We start from the raw sequence: 18696 nt of genomic DNA on the forward strand, positions 1-18696 counted from the left end.
TGGGCGGGCTGGCGAAATGCGGGCTCCTCGGTGAATCGGTGCAGAGGTCACGGGGCAACCATGGCCCGGGTGGTAGTGATGAAGAGGTGGGTTTCGGTGTTATGCGATCCAGCTGGCGCGGTCGTCGAGGGCGAAATCAGGCGTTTTGGGTGTGGAGCCAGGGATGGGGAGTTGAGAGGGCTGGAGGACGTGTCCTCTGTCGAGTCGCGCGGGCGGATTTGCCGAAGCTTAGCAGCCTCCCTGCCCAGGCGGAGAGAGTGGTCACAGAAGCTGTCTTGCGTGCGCTCCAGATGCCTGTTGCCGATGCGAGGTGATGACACGACGGGGTGGTGTGATAGTGATACTGCGGTGGGCGGGCAACTTTCAGCAGCGGCGGGCGTTGGGGCGCTGAAGCAGCGGTGCTGGTCGTGATGCTGGACGCGCGACATTCTCCAGACGCCGATCAGACCGCCAGGAGGCCTCGCCTGATGCGGCTCGCTTCGGCCAAGCATTGCTATTCTGGTCCGTCGTCGTGTGGTGCTTGCGCAACACCCACGCACGCACCTCACGCGCAACGTGTTGCTGTCCGCCGGCTACCATTGCTCCTATGCACAAACTACTGTTCAATCAACATGTTCGCACTAAGCAATGGTTCGCCCCGGCTCAAAGGCCACGAGAGTCCCATGTCCACTCGATGCATGTCTGAGACACTGTGGTCATAGGCGCAAAACTTGTAACTCGGCACATTCGCTGGAAGTAATGCATCAATTCATACTTTCAATGGTCTATCTACTAGGTGCGTTGCCATTACCATAACTCGTTAACCGTATCCCATAAAACCCATCGCTAGAACGCTGTTCAGTTCAGCCAACGCCTTCTATCCGTCCTCACTCATGCAATGCTTTAGTCATCGTATAAATCCATCTCCCCATCGCCGTTCGTTAGCTCTTGAACGGCATCATCTTCGCTATCCCACATCTCTTCGTCTTCGGAAGCCTCGCTCTCCCCGTGGTTGGGTAAGACGACAATATGCCCATCTTCGAGCTCCACACGTGCAGTTTCGCCATCCCTGATTGAGCCACGAAGGATAAGCACGGCCAATCGGTTGAGGACTTCCTTCTCGATGAGTCGCGCGAGTGGCCTGGCACCGTAGGCGGGCGAATATCCTGCAGCTCCAAGATAGTCTTTGACTTCGTCCGACAGGTCGATGCGCACGTTGCGACCATTGGTCTGCAGCCGCTTCTGAATCTCCTGTAACCTGACATCGACAATCCTGCGAATCTCCTTCTTAGTGAGACGATTGAAGATGACGATGCTGGAGATACGGTTGAGGAACTCTGGCAGGAAGTAGTTTCTCAAGGCAGTCATGACAAGCTCCTTGGTCGTTGGATCAATCTTGCCATCGGCTGCATTTGGTCGAGCCAGGTACTCAGCACCCAAGTTGGATGTCATCACGACGATACAATTCTTGGCGTCAATGATGCGTCCTTGGCCATCGGTGATACGTCCATCGTCCATGAGCTGCAGGAGGACGGTGAGGACTTCCTTGGCAGCCTTTTCGACCTCGTCGAAGAGAAGAATGCTGAACGGTCTGCGACGAAGGGCCTCTGTGAGTTGACCGCCTGCATCATGTCCGACATATCCTGGAGGAGCGCCGATCATGCGTGACAGTGAGTGTCGTTCCTGATATTCGGACATGTCAAATCGGATCATGGACTTGGGATCGTCGAAGAGGAACTCCGCCAAGGCCTTTGTGAGAAGCGTCTTTCCTGTACCGGAAGGACCGCAGAAGAGGAATGATGGCGGCTGACCAGGGTTGGCAAGACCAGAGCGTTGCAATCGAATGGCGTTCGCAACGGACGTGACTGCCTCCTTCTGGCCGACCACTTGTTCGCCCAGAACCTTTTCCATGTGCAGGAGCTTCTCTTTCTCGGTAGTTCGAAGTCTCGTGACTGGAATGCCGGTCCAGCGCGCAACGATTTCGTTGATCTGATCTGGTCCCACTGCGTCGGCAACCAGAGCATTGGTGTCGCCAGCTGCCCCGCGACGAGCAGCCTCCTCTTCCTCTGCTTGCTTCTTCTGTGCCTCCAACTCCCTGATGCGCTTCTCAGTGTCTGGAATCGCGTAAAATTTGATATCAGAAGCAGATTGCAGATCTCTCGTTCGTTCAGCTTCCTCAAGCTTGTTGCGAAGCGAGTCAAGTTTGATCTTCTGTTCTTGAATCTCCTTTGATCGCATCTTTTCGGTCTCGTACATCTCGCGAAGTGGCTTGAGCTCTTCTTCGATGTTGGCCTTTTCAGCTCGAGCCTCTCTCAGGCGTGATTGTGATGCTTCATCCTTCTCACGATCAAGCGCGTGGATCTCGATTTCCAGCTGGCGCAATTTACGCTCCATGTTGTCGAGAACCTCGGGCTGAGACTCGCGTTCTACACGGACGGCAGCCGCTGCTTCATCGACCAAGTCGACAGCTGAATCGGGCAGTCTGCGTTGAGTGAGGTAGCGAGCTGCCAATGTGGCCGCAGCTATGATTGCACCATCCTGAATTGTGACACCGTGATGTACTTCGTACTTTTCCTTCAGACCACGCAGGATCGAAATCGTCTCGGCAACTGAGGGCTCCTTGACCATAACTTGCTGGAAACGACGTTCGAATGCCTGATCCTTTTCAATGTATTTCCGGTATTCGGCGAGTGTCGTGGCACCGATGCAGTGAAGTTGTCCTCGAGCAAGCATTGGTTTGAGCAGGTTTGCTGCGTCCATGCCACCTTCGCCTGAGCTACCGGCTCCCATGAGCAGATGGATCTCGTCCACGAAGAGGACAATCATCTCCTTGCTATCCTCGATCTCTTTCAGAACACCCTTCATGCGCTCTTCAAACTCACCACGGTACTTAGACCCGGCGACAAGCGCACCAACATCGAGTGAGAGGAGCTTGCAGGCTGCAAGTCCTGCTGGCACATCAGCATCTACAATCCGACGTGCCAGACCTTCGACGACTGTTGTTTTGCCGACACCAGGCTCGCCAATGAGTACTGGGTTGTTCTTCGTCCTTCGTGAGAGAATTCGAATGACTCGCCTGATTTCCTCTTCACGGCCAATGACAGGATCAATCTTGCCGTCTCGTGCCATTGCCGTCATGTCGATTGTGAACTTCTTCAAGTTTTCATTCTCCTCCTCAGCATCTGCAGTCTTGCTGTCCACTCGCTTCGTTCCTCGAATTTGTTGGATCGCCTGGTCGACAAGCTTGGTGTTGGGGATGTTCGCTTCGGCGAGGCATTTTTGTATTGTCGTGTCTTGCACCAGACATTGTATTAAGTGGTCGACAGCGATGTAGGAGTCTTTTTGTGTTTTTGAAAGCTCGTTCGCGCTTCGTAGGACTTTCGAGAAAGCTGGCGCGACGCTGATATTCTCTGGCGGCGGATCCTGGGAGGGTATCCGTACCAGAGACTTTTTCAGTGCTCGCTCAGCCAATTGTGGATCACCATGTGCCCGCTCAATGACCTGTTTGAACAGAGGTGCTGAGCTGGCAGCATGTGATGCGTGTGAGTTGTTGGTTTGCTGGTCTTTCGACTGGTCTGGTTGCGGGTCGATGAGTGCAACTGCAAGATGCAGAGGCATTAATTGCGAATGTTGGTATTGTTGTGCTAGATCCTGTGCCTCTGCTAACGCTTGGGTCGCACGATCTGTAAAGGACATGTTGCTCGCCATGTTGGCGGTAGTGTGTCGAAAACCAGGAAGTCAAAAGTGTTGTGGTAGAATCGAAGGTCTCGAGTATCGAGTATCGCTCTTGTGAGCTCGCAACAGTGTGAGTCTAGTTTCGGCGTGTGCTCATGCAAAAGTTGAAAGATGGAAGGGAACAGTCACAGAGCATGCAAAGATATGCCTTTCGGCCCAAAGACGTGGAAGTTGCTCAATCCTACTGGACGATGCTGGCGGATTCGTGCCCGATGTCTGAGGAATCCGCGAGACGCTTCCGCAGGGTTCTGCGTGTGGGGTCCCTTGTCATACTGGCCTCCATACGTCATCCCCAGCTCTTCCAGCATTCGACTTGGTCAGGTCTCCATACACAGCGACATGCTCACGCCATGACAACACCTGACTGGCGAGAGAGTCATGCTTGACGAAATTCGGAAGCACCCTATCGTTAGTATCGACGCATACTGGCATGACTGTGTTGTATTTATGGAGCAGGACTCTCGATACGGTCAGCCAGCGATATTGTACAGTTGCAGAACAAGCGAATGGACTCCTTGCTCGCTGAATGATTGGGACGAAGAATTCGCCGCATGATCGTCTTCGCTGAGCTGCTGTTACGCTACTAGTCACAATCATGCGAGCCATGTGAAAATCCAGTATGGTATTACTTCGCGAAATGCTTCTCTTCATCTCAGGTCTCTTTATTGTTTGTCCTTCTACACTGTGTCTTTGCAGGCTGCCCAGATATCCCATCTATACATACGCATCACCCAGCCGCCTGCCCACCATGCCGTCCCATGCTACTGTATCGCTTTCTGCCATGTAATATCGACTCTAACAAAACCAAATCGCGTACTTGCAACGAACCAGCGTCCTTTCCGCTGAACTTGGAACAATCATGGATGCAGGAATGAGAATCAAAACAGAACGACTGCCGTTAGTCTTCACTGCTCAGGCTCGCACTACCGGTTGGCAGTCGCGTCCAGAGGTGCGGCGTGGAGAGCGGGTTTGGCATGCTGCCCCAGTGTCCCCTCTTTCTTCTTCCGTAGTGCATCAATCACCCATTCGCCCACTTCGCGATCGACGAAGCCACCGTCATCCTCCGCAGGTACACCCGAAAGCTGGGAACTCGACTCAGGAACGTCTTCGCCAGCTGCCGCCGCCGCTTCTGCCGCCGCTTCCGCGTCTTCATCTTCTTCTGTAATGGTCTCTGGCTTCACAAGAGGGGCAAGCCAGGCGTGTTGTAAGAGCATAGGATATGTCGGGCGGAGATTGGGAATCTTGTTCAAACAGCCTGCCACGAAATCTCGTGCAGCCTCCGAGAATGTGTCTGCCGGCAGGTCGGGAGGTTCGCCGTCCACGATTGCCTGTGTGAATTGTCAGTCGTGTCACTCCTATTATGCAGGGCCTGCCACTTACAGCGAGTTGCGAGAAAATGTTGTCGTAAGTCTCTGGTGGGTATGGGTATCGCCCCAGAGCACACTCAATGATTGTTAGACCCAGTGACCAGATGTCAGACTGCACACTGTATGTTCCAACGGCGCCCCCTGGCGCGCCGCCGCCACCACTTGATATTCGCTCCGGCGCCATGTAGGACTGGCAACCAATGTTCGTCTTGGCTATACTCGCCACCAAATTCCCGCTCACGCCAAAGTCGCAGATTTTCACCTGTCCTCTGGTGTTCATAAGGATGTTCGTAGGTTTCACATCGCGATGAATAATGTTGTGTTCTTCTTTGAGCGACTTCAGGCCGAGTGTCGTACAGTACGTGATCTTTCTCAACACCCCCTCTGGAACACCATCTCCATATATCTTGTCGCAACTGCCGCCGTCCATGAACTCCATACAAATGTATACAGCACCTTCCTGGAAAAAAGCACCATAGAAATCCACGATATAGGGTGAAACGCATCGATGCAAGATGTCCAACTCCATGATGATAGACTGGAATTTTGCGTCGTCCAGTTCGAGGCGCATTTCCTTCATAGCCATGACGATGCCAGTTGTCCCGCCTCTTCCATACGCTTGCTGAGCTGTGACATTGGTGGGAGTCGTACTGGCGTTACTGGGCCGTGTAGGTGATGTTGGAGTTTGCTCTTCTTCTGCGAGCGGCCCACGAGCTTTATTGCCTGCCAGCCCTTGGCCAGTCTTTCTGAATTTCGGTCTTGCATGTCGTACTTTGTAGACTGTACCGTAATTGCCTTTCCCGAGCTCATCGAGGGTGTCCACCTCATCCAGACTGATACTAAAGCTTTTGCCTGACGTGAAATCAATGCCTCCACCGTGCACCGTTGCTTTTCCCTTGAACCTGAGCGCTCCAGTCTTGGTGTCGATCATATCGGCATATTTATCCATGGCGGTCTCGGGCTTCGCGGGTTGCTGACCAGAAGCGTCACCATTCGGAGCACCACCAGCCATGCTAGAGAGGGTCATTCCTGGTGGCTTTTTCCTGCCGGCAGGAGCACCTGGACCGCCAGGAGCAGGACCAGAGCCAGGTAGGCCTCCAGGCAGCTTCAAGCCTCGCTTCTCAGCCAGAGACATGGGCTTACCAGCTCCCGTGACGGCAGGCGAGGAGTGCATTGGTGCTGGAGAGGGTCGTTGCATTCCAGGCGGTAGTCTGAAGTTCGAGGGAAATCCTCCCGGAGTTGCTTGACCAGCTGAAGGCGGACTGATGGGGCTGCGATCGGGCTGCGGCGTAGCTGGGCCTTGCCTATTGAGCGTGAAGGCTTTCATACGCGCGGCAATATCAGGATTCATGGTAGGTGGATTCCCTCTCGCGAACGTCGCTCCCGCCGGTCTGCGTGCTGCGTCCAGCTGGCCCCGCGCGGTGGAGGAAGCAGTCATGTTGGCCATGCTGGACGGCACGCTCGTGTCCGACTGCATCCGTTGCACTGTTGGCGAGGTCACTCGTGTTGGGTCAGGACTGGTGAGCGGAGAGTTGAGCTCATCGGGCGAGGTGGGCGGCGAGGGAGAGTTGAGTGGTGACTCTGGTTCTGACGACATGGTCAATGTGGTAGGTTGGCTGCGGAGCCCACGCGGTTCTCGATGATCGTGACGGTTGGCGGGCGGAGGTGGATGCGCTCCGGTCGCAGGCTCTGCAGGCGTCAGGCAGCCGTGGCCCGCTCAACAGCAGCGGCGGTGGTGCTGGGGAGGGACACGCAGACGAAGGTTGTGCACGCGTGCGTGCGATTTGGCGGGATACGGATCAGAGCCACGATCGGCAGTGTGGCGCAGAGGGAATAGGATTTCTGCTCACAGGTGCAGTGGAAAGTAGACTTCGATGGCGGAACGGAGATGGAGCCGAGGGCATCGACACTCCGGAGCGGAAGGCAGAGATGGGTGGGGGAAACAGGGCGGTGCGCGCGCGAAACCAAGTCATCATAGTTGCGCAATGCACGCCTGCATCGCACATTCCCGCGTGCAAAAGAGCCGGGCGTCGATGAAGTACAGTATTCGAGACTGCTTCCGCTGTGGCTTGCCTGTGCGCGCCATTGATCGCATTGCAGCACAGCATCGGCTCAGCGTGGAAACATGGGCTAGCGCCAGTGCTCACTGGAGCATTTGCATCACCGCTTGGCACAGTCCACTGATGCGGACGGTCATCATGATGGACAGCACCGCGATAACGCTGGGTCGCTACTCGTCACACAGCTTCTGATAGGCAGCCGGGTGTGGGAGCCACTCGCCGCCATATGTCCGACAATAGACGGAGCAGAGGGAGAACTGTCTCCCAGGCCATGCATGAGTGAATGGGACGATATTGCAGACAAGAAAGAGGTCATAAATACATGTGTGGAACAGTTGGGTCTGGCTGGGGCTCGCGGCCTAAGGTTAAATACTGTACCGGTAACGTGGAAAGGCGCGGCAGCGAACTGAGGCGCGAGCACCGTTTAAACTTTTGCCTGTGGACTGCAGGTGTGCACCTCAAGCAGGGTTGGGGCAAGCAGCCAAGACCATGAGGTGATGAAGCCAAGCGCGACTAGACTGCGACAACACCGCCCTGCACCCAGCGACATTCTCCGAATCCGCCCTCTTCTGCTCCCCCGACCACTTCCTCCATCTACCTGCCCAATTGCCCGCATACACCTCATTGAAAATGTCGACCACCGCCACGTGGGCCGCGTGAAGCGTGCCGGGGACACTTTCGAAGCTTCCTAGTTAGCGCCAGCTGCCGCTACACGTCTTCACGCTCGCTTTCTCGCCCATTGCCTCATCCTCGTGAGGACAAAGCACCGCGCGCCCACCGCACAAAGCCAGTCCGGCTCGTCGCCGCCCATCCGACCCACAGCCAGCCGCCCTATTGACCGCCGCCCGCCATGCTCTTCGACACTCCCAAATCTTTCCGATTGCGCGAACTCGCCAGCGCTTCTCTAGTCGCCTTCAAGCAACGGCGCACAGTGACGGACCAATCGATGCCAGCGAGCTATCCGATATGGGACGCTGCTGCCAACATCACCATGGACGCCATCACATCCACCGCCCATGAGTCGCATCCCAACTTCCTGCACCTGGCCGGCCTGGTGTCAGAAGCAGTGCTCGAAGTTGTATTTGTTGCCCTACCTGGCTACCTGGTGGCCATCACGGGCATGTTCGATGCCAACAGCCAGAAATTCTTGGCCGAGCTGAACACCATGGTCTTTACGCCATGCCTCATCTTCACGAAACTGGCAAGTCAGCTAAATGCCGATAAGCTTGCGGACCTCGCCGTCATTCCCTTCATTTTCGTGGTACAAACATTAGTGTCGTACATATCGGCACAGATAATGGCTCGCCTCTTTGGCTTTGGAAAGAAGGGTAAGAAGATGCAGAAGAACTTTGTGTTGGCCATGGGCGTCTTTGGCAATTCCAACTCGTTGCCCATATCTCTGGTGCTCAGTCTGAGCAAGACTATCAGCGGCTTACATTGGGATCGGATACCGGGTGACAATGACAACGAAGTGGGAGCAAGAGGCATCCTGTATCTGCTGATCTTCCAACAACTGGGCCAGCTACTACGGTGGACATGGGGATACAGTGTGCTGCTCAAGCCAGCTCACGCATACACTCCATCTGAGCGAGGAGATGACGACGAAGAGAGAGATCGGTTGATTGAGGACGGCCCCTGGACTGACGAGCACGACAATGTGATCAAAGGGATCGGAGGCAGCGACTCTGGATTCAACAGCGCTTCCGAAAGCACGCCCAGCTCATCCTTGACAGCTTCTCGCGAAGACCTGCGACACGAAATTGTACCCGCTGCGCCGGCAAATGGCAACGACATTAGCACCGAGCCCCGAAAACTGCCTCGCCGCAACAGAGGAGAAGACGCCGATAGCATTCGTTCTGATTCTACCAACTCCATCACCCAGTTTCCGCAATTTTCGAGAACACAATCTTCGCGTTCTGCAGCAGATGAGTCTGGCGGGTGGAAGGTCCCGCTGTACCGTGTTCAGAACACCATCGTGCTCCACGCCAGGCGATTTTGGGCCACAGTTGGAACATTTTTCGCGAACCTCTTCCGCGCTCTTCCGACTCCAGTGCAGAAGGTCTTGAAGACGTTCCACTACTACAACAGCAAGTTCTGGGCGGGAGTATGGAGGCAAATGAATCCTCCACTCTGGGCGATGTTGGCTGCACTCATTGTGGCCAGCATCCCCAAATTGCAAGATCTCTTTTTCCACGACGGCACCTTGATCCGCAATTCTGTTACCCGTGCCATTCAACAGAGTGGTAACGTGGCCGTTCCGTTGATTCTGGTCGTCTTGGGCGCAAATCTCGCGCGATCAACCCTCCCACAGGACCAGCTGGCAAGCACACCCGAGGAGAAGAAAGAAGAACGGAAGCTCCTTTATGCTTCGCTTCTCAGCAGAATGGTCATGCCAGTGATCATCATGGCTCCCGTGCTGGCATTGACGGCAAAATTTGTGCCGGTATCGATTCTGGACGACCCGATCTTCATCATTGTGTGCTTCTTACTCACAGGTGCACCGTCAGCATTACAATTGGCTCAAATTTGCCAATTGAACAATGTCTTCATGGGCGCAATGTCAAGTCTGCTCGTGGCAAGCTACGTGGTCGTCATTTTCCCAAGCACGCTTCTGCTTGTGCTTATGGCGCTCGAGGTCTTGGAATGGGCTGTTCTGAACAATTGATGGAGTCAAACTGTTTTGAGTATGCATCGTTTAGGATGAAAGAATGTTGTCTAGAGGGAACCTGGTCACACTACTCTGTGGTACTGGTGCAAGCATTTGCTGCGGCGTTTTGTTTGATAAGCAACTGTGAATGCGACGGCCGGAAAACAGAAAGGCGATAAAGCATACGACAGTGCTGTGCGCTGTAAGCACGAAGTTACGAATCCTCTGTCTGACTACTGGCGTGGCGTTGAAGGAGTTGATTGCATTGTAAGATAGAAATTTTTCGGTTAGCGAGCACCTAGTATTACCAATGTATATGTTTCTGCATTGTATTCTCGGGTTGCTTTTATGTTTTTGGGGTGCGCACTGTGCCTTCTCCAAGCCATCCCAAAGACCAAAGTATCTCAGTCGCGTGCATCAAGCATAGCAGAGATGAATTGTGCCACGTATACATATCCTTCACATCCCTGTAGTGAGTCCTTTCGCAACTGTCTGCAGTAAGTCATGACATGGACACCCAACATTCAGTCATCTCAGGGGTTGAAGTAATATTTGGACAACGTCTCGAAGTGTAGATACAAGGAGCCTCTGTGCTCCATAAGCAGACTTTCTGCTTTTCATCCCACCCATCCTCAACGCCTCGCTAGAAAACTTAAAGAGTCGTGAGAACAAAAGACATCTGAAAGCTCGTGACCAACCCTTTACAAGTCCTCGTAGTCAGCGTCCTGATGTCAAAGGCAACGTTGAGCATTGTGCGCCGCTCGAGGACCATATTCCATGAACCAATCTTAGCGAGTTAGAGGCAAGCAGGCGAGTCGGAGGCGCTGCATCAGGCTGCAAGAATTTCCCCACTGCCTGCCTTCAGAGGGGCTCGCCCCAGTCATCGCCGGAGTCGACAGGGAAAGCGCTACTTGGAGTCGATGGGTAGCTTCATCAACGCCTTAGCCAGCGTCCGCTTGTCCTTGCCGTCTCTATCCAGAATGAGAATGAGGTCGCGAAGCTCAACGCCTTTGCCATGGACATCATCTTCGCGCCATTCGCCCCATTGGGGTGCCTTCTTCTCTTCGACCTTTTTCGCCTCAGCAGGACCATTTTGCGGCCCAGACTGGGGCTTTGGTGTCGATGTTCCGCTGGCAGGCTTGGCGAAGCGGTTGGTGGTCCCATCCTTGCTGTCTGGTTTGTTCATCCACGAGTACCTGTTCTTCTTGCCTCCCAGAGCCATCATGGCAGCCGTTTGATTTGATTGTGTCAAGGCCGCTGCCACGGTAGTGGCCGTCTGTTCCTTTGCTTTCTTGTTCTGTTCTTTTTTGCTGATTTTAGGCGCGGCTGGGGCGACTGCCTCGGTGGGTGTATCAGGAGCAATGTCCATGGGATTTGCGCCCTCGCCCGACTCAGCCTTGCGCTTGCGAGCCTCGCGTTTCTTCAGACGTTCTTTCTCTGCTTGCGCGTCCTTCGCTGCGATTTCACGTAGCTTGAGATGCAGGCTCCCCTGATATGCAACAGTCTGCATTGGTCCTGGTGATGGTGTAGATTTTAGCCCATTGACCTGTACATCGCCGTTGTTTTCTTCTAGAGGCGTTTCCGCAGGTCGATCCCATTGCGAACCGGTCACACTATCCGGTACGATGGTTTCTTGACTCTGCTTGCCCGGCCCAGCGGAGATGCCTGCAAAATCGGCAGGAATTACTCTACCATGATCACCATACCGTCGAGCACGTGCCAGAGCATACGCCTCGTCTACTACTCCTCGCATGCGCTCCTGTGCGGCTAGACTCAGAAGTGTAAGCATGTGCTCGTATGCAACACCCGATTCGATCATGGCTTCTGGCTTAGTCTTTACGACAGCGATTCCTGTCGTGCCATCACCATTCACCATGACCTGGGGCTGTTGCTGCGGTTCCGGATTCCGGACGTAGACGCCATTGATGTCGAGTTTCACGCCATTCTCCATCGCTCGCTGATGCATTCGCTTCCTCACGCAATTCCCCAGCAGGAACTGGTTGTTCAAGTGATGGGACTGTTGCTCTGCCTGTCTTCTTGCCGCCTGCTCTCGCTTCCTCCGTGCTTCGCTCTCAATATCCTCCTGCGACAGTGGCCGACCGGTAGTTCCAGCGAAGGCGCCATTCTGCCCTTGGCTGCCAAATGATGTGCCTTGGGTTAAGTACCCGTAGCTATTGTTTCCGCTCGAGCCATTCGAGCCGAATGACGTAGAGTTATTCGTCTGGAAGCTTTCGTTCTGCGCGTGACGATTGTGCCATGTGTTGTGCAGGTAGTTCTCCTCGTCCTTCAAGTTGATGCCGCTGCCGAATAGACTGTCCCCAATATCATCGACTCCGATCTTCTCATCCTTGTCCTCCTTGGGTCGGGGTGGAGGGGGCATCAGATGTGAGCTAGACGGAGGAGGCGGGCTAATCTGGGTCGGCCGCTGCTGGATGGACTGGTACTGCGACTGCTGTTGCTGCGAAGCTGGCCACTGTCCGGCCGGCGGCGAATACTGCTGGGGCGTATTGAAGGAGCCCTGTGGCGACGCATATTGCTGCGCATACGGAGACTGCACCGGCGAATGGCCATAATTTCCGTACACGGGCGACTGCGCATACACCGGACTGTTGCCAGCGGGCGACCTAGGATCCGGAGACAGGCGCTGTCGCTTAGCAGGCGGAGCGAATGCGGACTGGGCGGGAGGAGAGGCAGATGGCGGAGCTCCGTAGGGCGGGTATGGGTTCGGCGGCTGCTTGGGGGCCTGGGGTTGCATCGGATAGGCCATCGCGGCGACGCCTCGACTGGCACAAATGGATGTCGCCTGCGCTCTGGCGATGCGTGGAGACGCGGCGGATGCGACTGGCGATTGGGGCCAAGCACGACGGAGTAGAGGCTGCGGCCGTCGTGGTCCTGTCCTGTCCTGTCTCCCTCACGCGAGGTGACGCCTCCTCAGTGGCCGTCTGCTCCTGCCGCTCTCATCAGATGCTCGCTGCTCGTCGGCGCTGTTCGATAAAAAAATGCGCTCGGGTCGTCGGACGGTCGCGATGGGGCGGTGCGCGGTCGGCGGTGGTGAGTTTAGGCGGTTTCGTGCTGCTGGCGTGTCGATGTCACGGCAGAAGCGTGCGCAGAGTTGACTCTGAGCGGCGGCGCGGCCGGGCACTGCCGAGAAAGCTGCACCTCGCATTCACCCATGCGGCTCTCCACACAGCTTCTCACTCGAACTTCCACCTCACCTTATCATATCAAACTTCATCACCTCACTGACGGCCGCGGCCCTGGGCGCATCGTTGTGCAAGTGCCGCCGCAGTCAACGCGCTTGCTGCCACTGTGACAGGCTGACAACACCCGCCTCCCTTCCGCCGTTGCGCGTCGCGCACGAGATCTGCGGCCATGGCGACGAAACGCGCGCACTCGGCCATGAACGCGGCGCCCGAGGACGAAGAACCAGTAGATCCATCAGATGAGCTCATGTTCCTCGCGCTCGGAGGCGGCAACGAGGTGGGCAGATCCTGTCATATCATACAGTACAAGGGCAAAACGGTCATGCTGGATGCGGGCATTCATCCATCTTACGAGGGCTTGGGCGCTCTGCCCTTCTACGACGAGTTCGATCTGAGCACCGTCGACTTGCTCTTAATCACACAGTAAGTGCATTCCAATTTCTTGGACAGCGAGGCTACAGTCGGTCGCATGGCTTGGCGGCCAAGTAGGAAAGTCAGTCCGTTACGATGTGGCATCTCGTCGAGCTTACTACTCAAATCCCACAGCAGCAGAGTAGATTCTGTAGCTATTGTATGCCAGCTGTCCACCTTTTGCCCTTTCCTTTCTTCGCTTATGACCCTCAACCCCCTGCACCGTCTGCCCGCAACATGCATGTCTAGATAGCGAGTCGGAGTGCAAGCTAACGAGCTGCCCCAGCTTTCATCAGGACCACTCCGCTTCTCTGCCCTATGTCTTATCCAAGACGAACTTCGCTGGCAAGGTCTATATGACACACCCCACCAAAGCCATCTACAAATGGACGACTCAAGATGCTGTGCGTGTGCACAATACGCATACTCCAGCTTCATCCACATCTGGCACAGACGGCTATGTCAGCCAGTTATACACCGAACAAGACATCCTCTCCACCCTGCCCATGATACAGACCATCTCGTTCCACACGACTCACTCGCACAATGGCATTCGATTCACTCCGTACCCTGCTGGTCACGTCCTCGGTGCCTGCATGTACCTTATCGAGATCGCCGGGCTCAACATTCTGTTCACGGGCGACTACTCTCGGGAGAATGACCGGCATCTAATCCCGGCAGCCGTGCCTCGAAATGTCAAGATTGATTGTCTCATTACCGAGTCGACTTTTGGGATCAGTACCCGAACGCCTCGGCAAGAGCGTGAGAATGCGCTCATCAAGTCAATAACAACAATCTTGAATCGCGGCGGCAGAGTTCTGATGCCTACGACTGCTGTTGGTAACACCCAAGAGCTGCTTCTAATCCTGGAGGACCACTGGCAGAGGCATGAAGAGTATCGAAAGTTCCCAATCTACTACGCTTCTGGTCTTGCTCGGAAGGTCATGGTTGTGTATCAGACATACGTCGACGACATGAATGACAGGATCAAATCCAAATTCCAAGCCAGTGCCGCGGGTACCTCGGTCGGAGAGGGCGGTACTGCTGGGCCATGGGACTTTCAATTCGTTCGTGCACTCAAGGGAGTCGACCGATTCGAGGATGTTGGTGGTAGTGTGGTACTGGCCTCGCCCGGAATGTTGCAGAACGGCCCTTCGCGTGCACTGCTCGAGCGTTGGGCACCGGACCAGAAGAACGGTGTCATTATCACGGGATACAGCGTCGAAGGGACAATGGCCAAGAATCTTCTGCTAGAGCCTGATCACATCACTGCCGTAACTATGGATCGTTCGGCAGGCAATGTGCTAGGGAAAAAGGTGGGCGGGCCGGACGGCGAAAGACAACAGATTCCGAGGAGATGCACAGTGCAAGAGTTCAACTTTGCCGTCCACGTTGATGGCCAGGAGAATCGAGAGTTCATCGAGGAAGTGGCTGCTCCTGTTGTCATCCTTGTCCACGGCGAGAAGCACAATATGAACAGGCTCAAGTCCAGACTGTTAGGAACCGGCAAGATGAAAGTCTACTCCCCAGCCAACTGCGAGGAGGTGCGAATACCTTTCCGGCACGAGAAGGTCGCTCGAGTTGTTGGTCGGCTAGCATCCCTTGTTCAGCCCCCAACAATGTTACCAAGTCCATCTGCAACAAGCGACGAGGACGAAGAGATGACGGAAGGTGCTGTCAAGAAGCCCAAATCGGAGTTTGACCAGACCTCGTCTCTAGGTCAAGTCATCTCTGGAGTGTTAGTTCAGAATGATTTCAAACTTTCACTCATGGCGCCCGAGGACTTGAAGGAATACGCTGGTCTTACAACAACTACAATTGTCTGTCGACAACGATTGACACTGGCTTCTGCCTCTACAGATCTGATCAAATGGGCCTTGGAAGGCACCTTTGGCACGATAGACGTCACCCGTAATAGCGCGAACGGGAAAGCCAACGCGAACGGTAAACAAGAGGAAGCCGACGAAGAACTTCCATCCCATCATGCGACAATTTTCGAAGTCATGGGAGGATGTGTGCGTGTCATTTGCCAAGAAAACGGACTCGTGGAGCTTGAGTGGGAAGGCAATGCCACCAACGATGCGATTGCTGACGCTGTCATGGCCGTGCTGCTGACAGTGGAGAGCTCGCCTGCTGCAGTCAAGCAAAGCTCAAAACCTCGCAGCCACAACCACGGCGCCCCACAAGCGAACAGCGCGATCGCCGGCAAGAGAAATCTTCACGCCAACCTGACTCCAGAAGAACGATTGAACAGACTTTTCATGTTCCTTGAGGCACAGTTCGGTGAAGAGGCCGTCAACCCGATCAACAAGCCGAAAATTGTAACTCCAGAAACCAATGGCGAGAATGAGGCAGAGGAAGTTGATTTGGAGAAGCTTCAGCAGCAGGAACTAGCTCGACTGGTCTCCATCGGTATTCCTGTACCGGGAGTGGAGATTCGAGTTGACAAGAGTGTCGCGAAAGTCTGGCTCGAGAAGTTGGAAGTTGAATGTGCGGTCAAGCCGTTGGGTGACCGTGTTCGTGCTGTGGTTGAGCGCGCTGTTGAGACTGTTGCTCCGCTTTGGCAGTAGTCTGGAATAAAAGGAAACAGAGTCGTCGGAATTGCCCGGCACAGGAGCTAGGTGTGGTCAGTTCGCGATCGTGCAGTCGTCAGTGGTCGGGCTTCAGCGCCACAGCTGTTTTTGTACGAATAGCGTCGTAGTTGCTGTGATGGTGATACACCGAATCAGGCCATGTGGCCTCGTTCTTGCCTTCGCCAACAACATCATGAGTGTCACTTTTCGAGGTCTATGGCATCAGTTCATGGAGAGTAGCCCACTGCTTGCCCTTTGGGATGTTCGTTCAGGTCTCTCATGACATAATATCTCAATGGTGATAGAATGGACTCAGCTGATGAATGCTGTCTTGAATGAATCATCAAATGTACAAACTCTGTCGAGATGCCCCTTCCACCATCGCTGGCTGGCTTCTATTCATTTGCCCAAGACTCCTGAACGACAACCAACGCAGACGCCGCCCTCGCCGAGCCACATGCAGCAACAGCAATGATAACACCAAGGCCAGAGTAAACATCGAGGGATGCTGTTGCACAAGCCAACTCACACGACGTGCAGAGAATATGGCAGTGTCTGCTCGACCAGCGTGGCCTTTGCCCTGCCCGGTCCTCGATTGATCTGCACGATTGACTCGAACAAATCCGGAGCTGCCTAGGACGGTGCCGTTTCTGGCCACAGCTTCAAGTGTGATGTTCGCCACAGGCTCCTCAATTAGCAGCTGCGTCTCAAAACTTGTCTTGTTTGCCGAAGCAATCAGTCTTCTGATCTCTTGAGAAGCAACCCTCTCGTTCTTATAACAATTCCACTGAGTGACTTCTGTCGCGCCATTCCAAGACACCCAAACAGCTGTACCAGCTTCAGTAGTTCGCGCGACCACAGCAATCCTCTCGTGTGGCCGGCCAACGATGGGGAATTTGTAATTGCGATACGATCCGAGCCATTCGGGTATCAATTGTGCGTCCATGATGAGCTTGCCATCGCTCGTGTGTTCACTGTGTACTGCTTGCTTAGACCAACCAATGAAGACGTTGCCATCGCGGAGCATTTGAAGATTGCCTCGCGCATGCGCATACGCCCCAACGCCATGCGGATGGCTATATTCAGCCAACGTTGTGGCAGTCATTGGCGTCGTATCTGTGCGCAAGGAAAGCAGAAGTCCTCGCGAGTACGGATGAGTTGGTTGTAATTCGTCTTTGATTGCGTTGTCGAGAATGGAAAGGACCGTATGCGTATGGTTCGAGGTAATGATGCGCGCGCTGTGCTGCCCAGAAAACTTCAAGCCAGCCATATCGAAGTTAGATCTACTGCCTCCCAATCGCCACATGATGTTTCCATCGACCTGCGATATTTTGTAGATTGTGTCCGTGAAGCGAGCGCTTAGATAGTAGTTTCCATCATCATCCTTGTCCACGGAATTGGCGTGTAGGAAGTCCCAGCCATCGTGGCATTTTGTCTCGGTCGCAGTGCCGTCATCTGCGGTACTTTCATTGAGTCCAATGCGACCAAAGGAGTTCCATCTGAAAACTGACTCCCATGTACCGGCCTCGAACTCTTCGAAACCATCATATTCTGCGATACAGCCTTCAGCTATCCCGACAGATCGAGAATCTTCGGTGCTTGCCACCGTCTTGTTGCTTCTGATAATAAGAGCCCGAGCACCATTGTCCACAAAATGAAACTCGTGAATATTGATCGCTCGCGGATCGCCAAAACGAATGGCGTTTCTCACGCCATATGAAGGCCGGACAACAACTCCCTGACCTTTCTCTTGATGTAAGACGGTCATCAGATCCTGACCGCCAACGTTACTGACGCGAAAATCATCGGTCATCGTATTGCGAAACAGTGCGGCGCCGCTCCAGATCAGCTCACCCCGTCCATCATAAATCGCTGGTCCGACCCATGGTCCAACGACTTCTTCCGCGCCAAGAGGTTCTCGAGGGGCCACAAACCAGTATCCTGGACTGAGCAGCTCTTCATGATAGATGTTGACCTTCCACCTTGGCGGCTTGAGATCTGGTCTCTGGGGATTGTTGTCAGTATTATGATTAACGAATACGCAACAAGGTCGTCTGATTTACTGTCACGAAATGGAAGAGACCGGGGTCGTCTTTTTTCGAAGTTTCACTGGCAAGGGAGAATGTTGAAGCCCAAGAAGAAATGCACAAGGCGTTGGCCACAATCGTAGCACTCCTCATGCTGTTCACATGGACCAGTGGGGATTCAGAACAAGATGAAAGTATTTGTTCTTCTGTACGAATGGTTTCATCGGTGGTCCACACTCGTCTCCTGGAAGCCGAGACTCTTGGTCGTCTTGTGACGCGTAACAGCATGTGAACTCCAGGCTGGGCTCTGCCAGGCGGACATTGAGGGCGAAGCTGAGACCGCATCCATGTCATAAGCTCTCTCTAGAGAGAATCAACGCAGGACGTATCGCGTCCAGCGCATAACACTTCACCTGTCGTCGTCCTTAGGAGCCGAATCGGTGTTCTTGAGGTCAAGCCATTGCGCCAAGCTGCGACTGGGCGTAGTGTCGTCAGTCCCCACTTGCAATAGGAGGCAGGTGTGGCACCCAGCAGGTGATGCTGCGGGAGCATTGTTATTCTTCTTCGGACGGCAGACGGAAAGGGCTCTCGGTGATCGCATGTTCGCGAATTGCAAGAAGCGCCTGTCGTGCCCACGTTTGGTGCTCAGCGTGTTCTGTGGGAACAACACAAGGCAGACATGGTGGAGCACATC

The 18696-nt window shown here is 54.4% G+C and overlaps 6 protein-coding genes across 6 annotated transcripts; 2 read left to right on the forward strand and 4 right to left on the reverse strand.

The window, feature by feature from the left end:
* Nucleotides 1-882: 882 nt before the first annotated feature.
* Nucleotides 883-3687, reverse strand: CKM354_000961000 (uncharacterized protein; the record flags this gene model as incomplete). Its single annotated transcript, XM_044805036.1, has 1 exon — nucleotides 883-3687. The coding sequence occupies one exon, from the start codon at nucleotides 3685-3687 to the stop codon at nucleotides 883-885; it is 2805 nt and encodes a 934-aa protein (XP_044660971.1).
* A 950-nt stretch (nucleotides 3688-4637) lies between these two features.
* CKM354_000961100 (uncharacterized protein) lies at nucleotides 4638-6678 on the reverse strand (the record flags this gene model as incomplete). Its single annotated transcript, XM_044805037.1, has 2 exons — nucleotides 4638-5042; nucleotides 5095-6678. The coding sequence occupies 2 exons, from the start codon at nucleotides 6676-6678 to the stop codon at nucleotides 4638-4640; spliced, it is 1989 nt and encodes a 662-aa protein (XP_044660972.1).
* Nucleotides 6679-7991: 1313 nt separating this feature from the next.
* On the forward strand, nucleotides 7992-9806 carry CKM354_000961200 (uncharacterized protein; the record flags this gene model as incomplete). Its single annotated transcript, XM_044805038.1, has 1 exon — nucleotides 7992-9806. The coding sequence occupies one exon, from the start codon at nucleotides 7992-7994 to the stop codon at nucleotides 9804-9806; it is 1815 nt and encodes a 604-aa protein (XP_044660973.1).
* An 889-nt stretch (nucleotides 9807-10695) lies between these two features.
* Nucleotides 10696-12555, reverse strand: CKM354_000961300 (uncharacterized protein; the record flags this gene model as incomplete). The annotated part of the gene is made up of 1 exon (XM_044805039.1): nucleotides 10696-12555. One exon carries the CDS (start codon nucleotides 12553-12555, stop codon nucleotides 10696-10698), a length of 1860 nt encoding a protein of 619 aa, XP_044660974.1.
* A 605-nt stretch (nucleotides 12556-13160) lies between these two features.
* On the forward strand, nucleotides 13161-15972 carry CKM354_000961400 (cleavage polyadenylation factor subunit YSH1; the record flags this gene model as incomplete). Its single annotated transcript, XM_044805040.1, has 2 exons — nucleotides 13161-13414; nucleotides 13689-15972. 2 exons carry the CDS (start codon nucleotides 13161-13163, stop codon nucleotides 15970-15972), a joined length of 2538 nt encoding a protein of 845 aa, XP_044660975.1.
* A 346-nt stretch (nucleotides 15973-16318) lies between these two features.
* Nucleotides 16319-18155, reverse strand: CKM354_000961500 (uncharacterized protein; the record flags this gene model as incomplete). The annotated part of the gene is made up of 2 exons (XM_044805041.1): nucleotides 16319-17980; nucleotides 18039-18155. The coding sequence occupies 2 exons, from the start codon at nucleotides 18153-18155 to the stop codon at nucleotides 16319-16321; spliced, it is 1779 nt and encodes a 592-aa protein (XP_044660976.1).
* Nucleotides 18156-18696: the final 541 nt, after the last annotated feature.

Source organism: Cercospora kikuchii (genome assembly GCF_019650295.1).
Source record: "Cercospora kikuchii DNA, contig_00006, whole genome shotgun sequence".
Taxonomy (NCBI): Eukaryota; Fungi; Ascomycota; class Dothideomycetes; order Mycosphaerellales; family Mycosphaerellaceae; genus Cercospora; species Cercospora kikuchii.